A 12515-nucleotide genomic window follows, 5' to 3' on the forward strand; every position below is an offset into this window, starting at 1 on the left:
TATGGACAACAGAGGATGAGATGGTTGGACAGTATTACCAACTCGATGGACGTGAGTCTGAGCAAGCTCCGGGAGGTGGTGATGGACAGGGAAGCCTGGCATACTGCAGTCCATGGGGTCGCAAAGAGTCAGACACGACTGAGCAACTGAACTGAACTGATACACATATATGGAGAAGAAAATAGCAATCCATGCCAGGATTCTTGCCTGGGAAATCACATGGACAGAGGAGCCTGGTGGGCTAAGTCCACAGGGTTGCAAAGAGTTGGACATGATTTAATGACTTAAGAAATAAACAATATATATCAATGATTTCTGGGTGATTCAATTATGCTCTTTTCTCTCTTTACCTGTATTTTCTCGTTTTTTCTATCCTTAAGATGTATTTCTTGTGTAGTAAAAGTGTTAGAAAATCATATATGCATTCCAAACTCTATCTCAAAAGGATATATCTTGACCCCAAATGCAATAATTTAATGCCCTTTCTCTTTAAATACCATCAGATTATTTTTGAACTCTTCTTATGTAGTATATGCATAGTCAGTCTTTGGTAAATGGTTGTTGAGTTAAACAGATTTTCTCCACTGACAGAAACAACTAAAGCTGCCCAGAGTGAACTCTGTGTGAATTCAGTTCTTCACCACAGCTAACTTTCTTGATTCCCCTACTGTAACCATTTTCTACAATGAACCAAGATTAAAACCCCAGGTATCTAACCCTTCCCTCTTTAGCCTTATGTTAGTCAATTGCCAGACTCTAGAGAGTGAAGCATTTCTGTGCACTAGGTTCTTGAGATTACAGCATTTCTGTGTCTCTTTATTATTCATCTCTTTTCTATTTCCAAAGCCACCATCCTCATTTGACCCCAAATGCATCCTATCAACTTTCCTGTTATATTGTACATACATGTCCAACCAGTTCAGTTCAGTTGCTCAGTCATGGCCGACTCTTTGCAACCCCATGGACTGCAGTATGCCAGGCTTCCCTGTCCATCACCAACTGCCGGAGCTTTCTCAAACTCATGTCCATTGAGTTGGTGATGCCATCCAATCATCTCATCCTCTGTCGTCCCCTTCTCCTCCTGCCTTCAATCTTTCCCAGCACCAGGGTCTTTTCCAAAGAGTCAGTTCTTTGTATCAGGTGGCCAAAGTATTGGCCGACCAACTTTCCAACCAATGTCCAACAAATTTCCTATAATTTTCCTAACTGACCTTCTCCAAACTATGTAGCTCTCAGGAGTCAGACACATTTCCATAAAGCACAATTTTAATCATGATATTCCTGAATAAGACTCTTCTGTGATCTCACCATTATCTACCAAAGTAACAGAAAATCCTCATTGCTGTGTTGAAAAGCCATATTTCATCTTCGCATGCTAACCTGATGGGGAAGACATTTCCACTTCTAATCTCTAGAAGAGAAGTTTTTGAAATAACCGTCCATGTTCCCTCTGTTCCCTTTTTCACTTTTCCCCAAACAACCTCCAGCTGGGCTTTTTCAGTAATAAAGCTTATACTTCGGTTTCCATCAGTCTGATCCCTGTATCTTAATAAATTCCGCACTAAGGGATACAGCAGTGTATTATCACCACTTCACCATTACCATCATCACCTCCACCACCACACTTTCAGCCTTCCTATCAAACCCTCTCTCTCCCTTCATATTTGATGTAATTTTTCTCTCTTTCGACTGCTGTCATTTTGAGACTCTTGGCTAGAGGAAGCTCTATAATTGTTTTATGTCCCTATTGGTTTCCAATTTTTTTCAGAGTTGAAGCCTGAGAGTAAGAATATTTGTGTGACTAAAGCACCTTGTGTGACTAAAGCACAATGCCTTACATTGAATAATTCTTCAATAAACAGCTTTTTGCATATAATACCATCCATCTTTCTTTTTTAGGAGAACAAACTACCCCCAAGGGTTTGCCCTCTGTAAAAACTGCCTTACAGGACCACTCATGACGAATTTCTGTACCTCATCACATTGGCAGTAAAACATCTCCCCATCTAACCTAAGTCCATCCTGCTGTAATTTACATTACTTTTTGCTAGTTTTTCTCCTCAATGGAAATGATCATCTACTTCTTACGTTTAAAATGATACGTCCCAATGTTTAAAATAAATATCATTATTTGACATTCCACTGATTTTTCAGATGTAGTGATTTCTAGTTTTATTTTTCACTATTCATGTGCTGAGCATCTCTAAAAAGATGATTTAAACTGGAGATTCAGCTAACTTTAAACTACAGCCTGGACCCCTAGGATAATTCACGTGTGCTCAGATAATAAAGAAACTATAAATATTTTCATAGTTACTACAGCAACAGTTTCAAAAAGCCCAATGAAACTAATGACTTTGTAGGCTAGTTCCCATAATTCTATATTGAAAGCAATAATAATATATTTAAATATTGCTCTATTAAGTATAAATAGAATATTGTATTTTATAATTAGTCATATTTTCAGCCGAGTTAGAAGACTATTATTTAAATTTTATACCATCGACTACAAATTTCCAACTGGTGACTCAGATGGTAAAGAATCAACCTACATTGCAGGAGACTCAGTTCTATCCCTGGGTCAGGAAGGTCCCCTGGGGGAGGGAATGGCAACCCACTCCAGTATTCTTGCCTGAAAAATCCCACAGACAGAGGAGCCTGGTGGGCTACAGTCCATGGTGTTGTAAAGAGTCGGACAAGACTGAGCAGCTAACGCTTTTACTTTCATCCTGAAACAATTAAATTGGAATTTCTGGGAACTGGCCCAAACACCAGTATTTTTTAAAAATTATCATGTGATCAGAGCTAAGTTATTATAGAGAACTTTAAATTCATTAAAATTCACTGCTCTTGTCCCAGGATTATACACATCAAAACCTGTCCTTTAAAATTTATATTTTCCCTTCCCCCTCCCTTTTATTCCCTTGTAATAATCATCCTTTTTCATCTATTGTACCAATGGACAATATTTAAAATATTAAGACAAATCATTGATTCTTCTGATATATATAAATAGCTTCAAAATACTAAAGAAAGTGAAGTCGCTCAGTAGTGTCCGACTCTTTGTGACCCCATGGACTGCAGCTTACCAGGCTCCTCCATCCATGGGATTCTCCAGGCAAGAATACTGGAGTGGGTTGCCATTTCCTTCTCCAGGGGATCTTCCCGACCCAGGGATTGAACCAGGTCTCCCACACTGCAGACAGACGCTTTAACCTCTGAGCCACCAGGGAAGCCCCATGAAAATACTAAACCAGTAATAAAAAAACATAAATCTGAATTAATGATGCAATCATCTTACCGGAAACTCTTGATATTGCTCACGGTCTATGCTTCTTGTACAAAATATATCCCCTGTATCTTTTTCTATGAAGAACAGATTGAAGGGCTCTTTGTCTACCCCTGGTCCGCTTATGGAGTAAAAGATGGTGTAGTTTTGTGCAGCATCAGACTGAACCTGTAACAATAATTGACAGTTTAGGAAAAGAGCAAATATATCATGATAAATACTTTCAACCTAATCTCTTGTGATAGTTTATTTAGTATTGTTGTTGTTTAGTCACTAAGTCGTGTCCGACTCTTTTGTGACCCCATAGTCTGTAGCCAGACAGGCTTCCCTGTCCTTGGAATTTCTCCGGCAAGAATACCGGAGTGAGTTGTCTTTTCCTTCTCCAGGGGATCTTCCCAACCCAGGGATCAAACCCAGGTCTCCTGCACTGGCAGGCAGATTCTTTACCACTGAGCCACCAGGTCAGCCCTTATTTTTTATTTCCTGCTCTCTTTCCCACATATCTATTCTTTCTTTCCCAGTGTCTCCCATATTTTAAAATTCTCAGTTATATCCTGCATTGTGTGAAGCCACAAACTCTGTCACTTATTATCGAATACTAAAGTCTTTGAAGTTATCTGCATAAGTATGGAAAAATCATGGCACTGATTTATTCTTTTTCTATTCTTATTCACTTACTCTTATTCCTGTATACAGCCATGATTTCAGTGGTTTTGAATTATTTGGAAGGGAAATTTTGTGACTAAAAAACTGGAAATAACACAACTTTCCTCCCATAGTTAATGCATCATGAATTGTACAATTTCAACTGAAGATCATGGCATCCGGTCCCATCACTTCATGGCAAATAGATGGGGAGACAACGGAATTAGTGGCAGACTTGATTTTCTTGGGCTCCAAATCACTGCAGATGGTGACTACAGCCATGAAATTAAAAGACACTTGCTCCTTGGAAGAAAAGCTATGACCAACCTAGACAGCATATTAAAAAGCAGAGACACTACTTGGCCATCTAGTCAAAGCTATGGCTTTTCCAGTAGTCATGTACGGATATGGGAATTGGACTATAAAGAAAACTGAGTGCTGAAGAATTGTTGCCTTTGGACTGTGATGTTGGATAAGACTCTTGAGAATTCCTTGGAATGCAAGGAGATCAAACCAGTCAATTCTAAAGGAAATCAGTCCTGAATCTTCATTGGAAGGACTGATGCTGAAGCTGAAGCTCCAATACTTTGACCACCTGGATGCAAAGAACTGACTCATTGGGAAAGACCCTGATGACAGGAAAGATTAAAGGCAGGAGGAGAAGGGGACAACAGAGGATGAAATGGTTGGATGTCATCACCGACTCGATGGACATGAGTTTGAGCAAGCTCCGGGAGTTGGTGATGGATAGGGAAACCCGGCGTGCTGCAGTCCATGGGGTCGCAAAGAGTTGGACAAAACTGAGCAACTGAATTGAACTGAACTGAACTGAACTGAACTGAAAATTGGCCTAAGTTAAGTGGCAGTAATACTACTTTTTGGAAAACAGATATATTGGCCTTTTTTTGTGAGGGTAAGTGCTAATGAAAGGGAGAATTGAATTATGCAAAACCTGTAGGCATGTCCTCTGTATGTGAATGCTAAATTCTGGCAAGATATTTGAGAGAATCTGGATGCAGACCTAAAAGAATCAGAAACTCAAAATATACAACTTGTTTCTAATGCTAAAATATGACTTTTGGAGGGAAGTGATAAAATTCAAACTGTCTTCTATAGGACCCTAGTTCTCATAAATAGGTGGTCCTTATTAGTACCAACAGGTTAAAACCCTGATTCAACTCAAATGGAAAGTTCTAAAAACAAAGAAACAAAGCTAACATATAACATCAAATAAGATGACATATACCTGCTGCACATGCTGTGGAAATGGACCTAGTGAGTTCTCCATCAGCGAACACGGAATAGGTGCCCATCGCCTCTTGCTTCGCCTGAGGACTGCGTCTTTCATATGTCTCTTAGGAACCTGCATTGGATGAGAGGTGAAAAAAATACAGCATTGTTTATCATTCTAGATCCAGTGATTTTTCACATAAACAGTAACATGAAGAAAATAGGTAACAGTTGCACATAACAATTTTATGGATAATGCCCAATTTCTCTTTTTTTGTTAGTAACACACACACACATACACACACAAAACCAGTTTCACCTATTTCCTGTTTTAATCACTTATCACCTAACCAACCAGAACTTTATAGGGTTTTGATGAAAGATACTATCTGAAGAAATACTGACCCGCTAAAAAGAAATAATCCAAAAAATAAAGACTTGATTTTATTCCACAAAGAGTGGTACAACCAGAATTTGCTAAAATACTAGCTAACTTGAAAATGTATACATTTGTATACCTATATAAAGACACACAGTGTGTGTTCCAGCATATTTTATTTCATATGGAGACTCTTTACAATTTGGATATAAAATAATATTGTATAAGCCTTATGTTACATTAAGGCTTATGTTAATGTTATGTTATTATAGAACATTAAGTCTAAATGTTAAACAAATGTAAAGGATATGTAATATGTAAGCATATTCTAAATTTGATGAAGATTCTTACAGTCAAAAGGAATTGAGCTGAAAATTTTCCTTATAAATCAAATCACTTATTAATAAATTATCTTATAAGACCAAATTCGTTGTGCATAATTTGTTTAAAGTGAGATTTATATGAATTCCAGGAACCTTCTCCCTTCTCACTTCCTAAGCACCACCACTCCCTGCAAGACTAGCTTAGAGTCAGAACATTCAAACCAATCCTGTGGACTGGCCATACAGCATTCTCTGAAGGGAAGGACCTTGTAAAATGTTCTGTTAAGATAGGAATAAACTGGAGACCTTCTCATCTTTTCTTTAGAGACTCAAACCCACAGTCACTTGAGGGAAAGCCATTTAGGGTGGAGTGTCACGCCTCCAGCCAGGATCAATCTTCAGTGAGTCTTAGACCTGCCCTGCCTTGTTCTGCAGGTAGGTCACTCTTGTTACCACACCTCAGAACATCACCTGAAACCTTTGATATTCTGCCTTCGTTCCCTGGCTACAGAGCTGTTCATTTTTACACCACTTGTAAATCACTCTATGACTCATTAAAGCAGTCTAGTTTTTACATATGTTTGTTATAAATGGAATAGAAAAAAAGTGAGTATTCAAGAACAAGAATTTTAACAAGGATGGAAATAGATGAAGGGCTCTGGTGAGCAGATTATTGTGCTTGCTGCTGCTGCTGCCAAGTCGCTTCAGTCGTGTCCGACTCTGTGCGACCCCATAGACAGCAGCCCACCAGGCTCCCCGGTCCCTGGGATTCTCCAGGCAAGAACACTGGAGTGGGTTGCCATTTAAGTCTTGTCTAATATACCTTCTTTCCTCCTGCTTCCAGTATGATTTCTATCTCCTTCTGCCCCTGTCCCTGACTGTCTGAGAGCAAAATCGAAAAACTCTTTCCAGAAGACAAAACAAGGTCATGTGTTGTGTAAATGGAGCCATCTTCTAGAATCCTGAAGTCAGGATCACTTGACAGGATTAGGCTGGCCGACTGGAGACACTCCTTCAGATTCACTGCAGGGAAGAAATATCACAGTAATTTGTAAAGTGAAACAAGGATAGAACAAGTTTTACAGGAATGACAACCTCTAGTTAATGTGGGAGAAGCAAAAAGAGGGAGGTTACGCTAGGGGTGTAGAGTACTTACTCTTCTAAAACTTATAGGCCATAAAAATTAAATAATTAAATTGATGGAGTTGCTGTCTCCACTGATTTCATTAGCAATTAATTTATGAATAGATATAAAATATTTTTAATGTCACTGGATTTATTGTTTCCACTTTAACTCATTATTATGCACAAATGCATCCTTCTCTATTACATGTAGTTAAACTAACTGCATAATGTCAGATTTTGAACTTCTTTGTAATCATCTATGATGGTTATTAATAAAACTGTCTTGCAAAAAAATTAGAAAACTGTCCTATACTTGAATAATATTTCTCAGTAATATTGCAAGTACTACTTCTATAAAATCTTTTGGAAGCTTAATAAACTCCATGCTTAATTATGCTTAGTGGTTGTATCAAAATATTTCCTTTGCAGATTCATATTTAAGATATTGGATTGGCTAAAAAGTTCATTCAGATTTTTCCATAGGCTGTTACAGAAGAAACCCCAATGAACTCTGTGGCTAACCCAATATTTATCATATTTACTTTGTGTCTTTAGAGTGTAGGCTGTATATCCTTTCAGTACTTTTGAAAGAAAAGGGGATTAATTTAAAACCTCCAAACACTGGGCAAAGCATTGTCTGTCTTGGAAAAAATACCACTTCTGTATATGAGATGTGTTTTTCTAGTTGTAAACTTAAGGCTAGTGAAAAATATTGATGAAAGGGATGTTACTCCTGGACTTAGAACAACCAAGTCATGCCTCAGATATAGCTGTGACAGTGTGTGTATGCATCCTCAGGTACTCAATTGTGTCTGACTCTTTATAACCCCATGATTATAGCCCACTAGGCTCCTCTGTCCATGGGATTTCCCAGGCAAGAATACTAGAGTGGGTTGTCAATTCCTTCTCCAGGAGATCGTCTCAATCCAGGGACTGAACCCACATTCTCTTGCGTCTCCTGCATTGGCAGGCAGATTCTTTACCGCTGAGCCACCAGGAAAGCCTGGCTGTGATAGTAAGACTGTTGCTGCTGCTGCTAAGTCGCTTCAGTCATGTCCGACTCTGTGCGACCCCAGAGACTGCAGCCCACTAGGCTCCCCCAACCCTGGGATTTTCCAGGCAAGAACACTGGAGTGGATTGCCATTTCTTTCCCCAATGCATGAAAGTGAAAAGTGAAAGTGAAGTCGCTCAGTCGTGTCCGACTCCTAGCAACCCCATGGACGGCAGCGCACCAGGCTCCTCCATCCATGGGATTTTCCAGGCAAGAGTACTGGAGTGCGGTGCCATTGCCTTCTCCAACAGTAAAACTACTTAACATTTTATTTGACTTTCGGAAGCTTTTCTGTAAAATAGATCACACAAATTCTTGCTGGGCACCTGGTCTTTGTCATCAATCTCCAGCATAAATTTTCTTTGGGGGCACTTCAATTTTGTCATGTCTGTTTTCTATCTAATCAATGAAAGAATGCTGGTTTGGCGATTTTGGCAGCAGATCAGTCATAGGAAATTAAAACACGTTTCTCATTTTGGTGCTTTGTTTGTACTAAACTAAGATAATTTAGCCTTCTGATGTTTGCTAATTTTCCTAGCAAGAAAAGTACACAACTAACTTGGTGCTTTAATTGTTTCTAACCACAACCAAAAAACAAATTGTTTATCTTTCAAGTCAAATTTTAATGCCAAAATGACTACCGTATGGCTTGAACAGCCAAAAGCTAAGTGTAGCAGTTAAAACTATGAAATTCTTTACATCCTATCTCACCTTTGCCTACAAGTGCTTCAGCCCGAAGATGAGAAGGAACTTGAAGAGAAATTTTCTGACAAGCATCGCAAAATAATATTAAAACCTCAAAAGAAAGAAAAAAATCAGGAGTTACATTTGATCAGAAGCTTTCACATTACAGTTTTGTCTTACTGATAAAAATATTGTGAATTTCAATAACAAATTAATCTTCTAATCTTTCAATATTTTTCATATTCATTTTAAAAGGAAACAGCAAATAAAATGGAACCCAATAGTCATTTAGTAGCAATGAAAAAATTAAAATGAACAGAGTTCTTAGAACCTGAATTGTATTGCATCATTTCAAGAAAATGAGTTACAAACTATTGACTTTATATGTAGAGTTTATCATCTCTAGGGTCATTTGTAAATGTCATTCTGATTTCTCAGGAAAAGTCACTCAGTTGCATCCAACTCTTTGCAACCACATGGACTTCTCCAGGCCAGAATACTGGAGTGTAGCCTTTCCCTTCTCCAGGGGATATTCCCAACCCAGGGATCAAATCCACATCTCCCGAATTGCAGGCAGATTCTTTGCCAGTTGAGCCACAAGGGAAGCCCTTCTAGAGTTAGGGGACCCATTATTTGAGAGAAGGAAAGAAAACCATCAGCTATACTATGGATGTACATTTCTTTTCTAACTCAACTCAAGTCTATTGGCTATATCATGTAAGCCTATTTAAATAGTCTGTAATTTTACAATAACTCTGTTAGATAACACCAAAAACTGGAATTTAAAAAGTTGTATTTGTATTCTGGCTTTAAATTAAATAACCTCTTTTTAAAAAATGGGTCTTTTTACTACGTACTTAACTTCTTAATATTTTCATTTCTAATGTCAGGGAATGTACAAAAATATACCTAAAGAACTTTCTGTATATAAAAAATTATATTAATAATGGTCTAAGTATATAACGTGGAAGAGCATTTTATAATTAGAAATAGATATGAGTATCTACACACATAGATTCATAGACCTACACATCTATACTATATAGTCACACATTATTCTCAGAGGATACATCTACATATCCTCTCATACCTCCATCAGTTTTCCTTCCTGCCCTAGGGTCCCCACTTCATTGGTTCTGCCTCACAGACAGAGCCAATGCAGATCTCTAAGACATACTATATCCCAGTCTTCAAACTAAACAAGCAGCTTAGTTATTTGGAGGAAGCTGGGGTCAGACTCATTTTTAGGCATCATGGCATAAGGAATGGATGGGCAGTGGGCTAACCAAAGGGTACTGGGCAAAGCAGAGACCAAAAGTAAAAGAAATCTGGGTGAATATCTTAGAAAGCTTTCCCTTCATTTTACCTAACTAATAATACTAACTAAAGATCTCTGTTCTCCCCCTACACATACCCCCAGACAATTATAGGATGAGCATATGACCATTAACCCCACTTAGTGTATTTTTTTTTTTTTTTTGATTTATTTATTTGGCCGTGCTGGGTTTTAGTCACGGGATCTTAGCTGAGGCATGAGAACTCTTAGCTGCGGGAATCTAGTTCCCTGATACAGGAACTGAACCTGGGCCCTGCATTGGGAGCATCGAGCCTCAGCCACTGGACCACCAGGGAAGTCCCCTAGTGTACTGTTTATACAGAGAAAATATTTACCCTGATACAATAAAATCTTTAAATACTGAAAATATAATTTAAAGCTAAAATATTTTATGAAAATGAAAACAAGAAAGAAATTCAGTGCTCAGAAATGCCAGATGTAGATATGGGACAACTCCCCTCTTCCTAACCCCCGTCAAAGAAAAAAATTAGTACCTAAATACACAGTTACAAAAAACATAAGTGGAAGTCAAGTTCCTGTATTTTATCAATGAATGTCACATTTTTCTTTATTATTATTTTTTCCCCAGTTAAATGCCTTCCTTGAACTAAGAGCTCTGCCCTTCTCTCAGTCCTTTCTGGCTAAAATGAAGTGAATCCTGGATATTTCACATCTTCATCCAGACTCCTTTTCCTCTTCTCGAAGCTCAGGGGAACTAAGCAGGTGAAACAAGTACAGCTTATTTAGTGACTAGTAGCAAAAGCAAACCTCAGAACTTTCCAGGCCAAATGCCTGAGGAGTGAATTCATCCTATTGCTCCTTAGAAAAACACCCCAGCAAGATTGAACAGGGGATTCCCTTGAAAAATGAACAGCTTGGCGGTGGAAACTTGAAAAGCAAACCAAACACCAGCCGTCCTGGGTCACAAGTCTCTGTGCTTCCTTGAATTTTACTCAGCTCTGCTCCTGTTCTTCCAGTCTCCCTTCTCTGCCTTCCACTCCCGCCCTCCTCTCTTTCAAGCCCAACCTGAAGGAAGGCAGCACCGAGTAACATGCATAGACTCCCTAATCCTTTGCTTGTTACTCACCAGGAGAGAGAATAGGAGCTGCTTCCAGAAGATGCTCCCTGGGGCGGCAGAGGCCACAGCCATCAGAAGTGGTCCTGATGCTCAGGGATGGTGACTGGACAACAGGGCAGCTTGGAATACACAGGGCGGCTTCGGCAGATTCCCCACAGCTGGCACCTGGGCAGGGTAACCTGTTGCCACTTTGGCGCGGATGAACTTTGTTTGGAGAAAAGTCAGCAGGCAAACGGGAGAAATGACAGGAGAGGGAGCAATGGGACAATTGCTTTCCTCCTATTCCTGGGTCAGTCTTCGTCCTTCAATTCAGTTACCTCGGAATGGAAAGAGGTTTTCCTACAACTGGGGAGGGTGGGGTACAAAACACCCCCAAACGCAGCCACTGGCTCCTCCTCACGGCTTTCAAAATTTCTCCTGCCACTTGACACATCGGCAGAAGCAACAGGGAACACCCTCCATCCTCGGCCCTCCGCCCTTCCCCCCAGGTCAATGCTCTGAAGTCCTCCCCAGTTATTACCCACTCCCACGTCCTCCCCTCCTTCCTAGCCTTATTAACCCGTCTTGCCCCTGGGCACAAACATAGATTGTGCACGAATTCCATGCAAAGAAGCGATGCCTTCTCAACCACCCTTGGCAAATCAGGGATACACAGGCATGTGGAATCACATACATCAGGCGTTATCTCCCCATCTAAGCATTTAGGTGTAGTCTGTCACACACAGCAAAGCCGTTCTGCTAGAGACCAAGCGCCGCAGTCCACAGCAGCAACTTTGCAGATGGCACTGTGTCTGCTCCTTATTATCGACTGCACACTGGTTTGATTCTCTGTCAGAGGAATTTACTACAGTGTATATTGATGTTATAACAGTAAGTGAATGAGATATAATTTTCTTATTGCAGTCTTCAATTTTTTAAAAATTCTATTTATTTAAACTGGAAGAAAACAAAAACAAAAAACCCCGAGTTCACCCATTTCTTCCACCATTTCCCACCTCCTGCTTCTCTTCTAAACCACCAATCTGTTCTCTATATCTATGAGCTTAGCTTTCCATCTATTTATTTTTTTTCTTAGATTCCACATGAAAGTAAGATCATGGGCATTTGCCTTTCTCTGTCCTATTTATTTCATTTAGCATAATGCCCTCCAGGTCCATTCATGTTGTCGCATGAATAATATTCCATTGTATATATACACACCACAATTTCTTTATCCACTCGTTCATTGATGGAGACTTGATCAATGGAATCCAGGTTGATTCTATATCTCGTCTATTGTAAACAATGCTTCAAACAACAAGGGGTTGCATATATCTTTTCAAAGTAGTGTTTTCATTTTCCTTGGATAAATACCCAGAAGTGGAATAACTGGAT

The 12515-nt window shown here is 39.3% G+C and overlaps 1 protein-coding gene across 2 annotated transcripts in view; it reads right to left on the minus strand.

The window, feature by feature from the left end:
• The window catches only part of DSC1 (desmocollin 1), a 39319-nt gene extending 27702 nt beyond the window's left edge, over positions 1 to 11617 (minus strand). For both annotated transcript variants that reach the window (XM_010828961.1, XM_010828962.1), the window contains exons 1-5: positions 11151 to 11617; positions 8755 to 8839; positions 6690 to 6889; positions 5181 to 5297; positions 3302 to 3457 (exon numbers count right to left, since the gene is read on the minus strand). In XM_010828961.1, coding sequence (XP_010827263.1) covers positions 3302 to 3457; positions 5181 to 5297; positions 6690 to 6889; positions 8755 to 8839; positions 11151 to 11213 — 621 coding nt within the window. In that variant the 5' untranslated portion in view covers positions 11214 to 11617. The remainder of the gene's footprint in view (positions 1 to 3301; positions 3458 to 5180; positions 5298 to 6689; positions 6890 to 8754; positions 8840 to 11150) is intronic.
• Between the last annotated feature and the right edge of the window lie 898 nt (positions 11618 to 12515).

Source organism: Bison bison, unplaced genomic scaffold, assembly GCF_000754665.1.
Source record: "Bison bison bison isolate TAMUID 2011002044 unplaced genomic scaffold, Bison_UMD1.0 scf7180017864498, whole genome shotgun sequence".
In the NCBI taxonomy this organism is placed as follows: domain Eukaryota; kingdom Metazoa; phylum Chordata; class Mammalia; order Artiodactyla; family Bovidae; genus Bison; species Bison bison.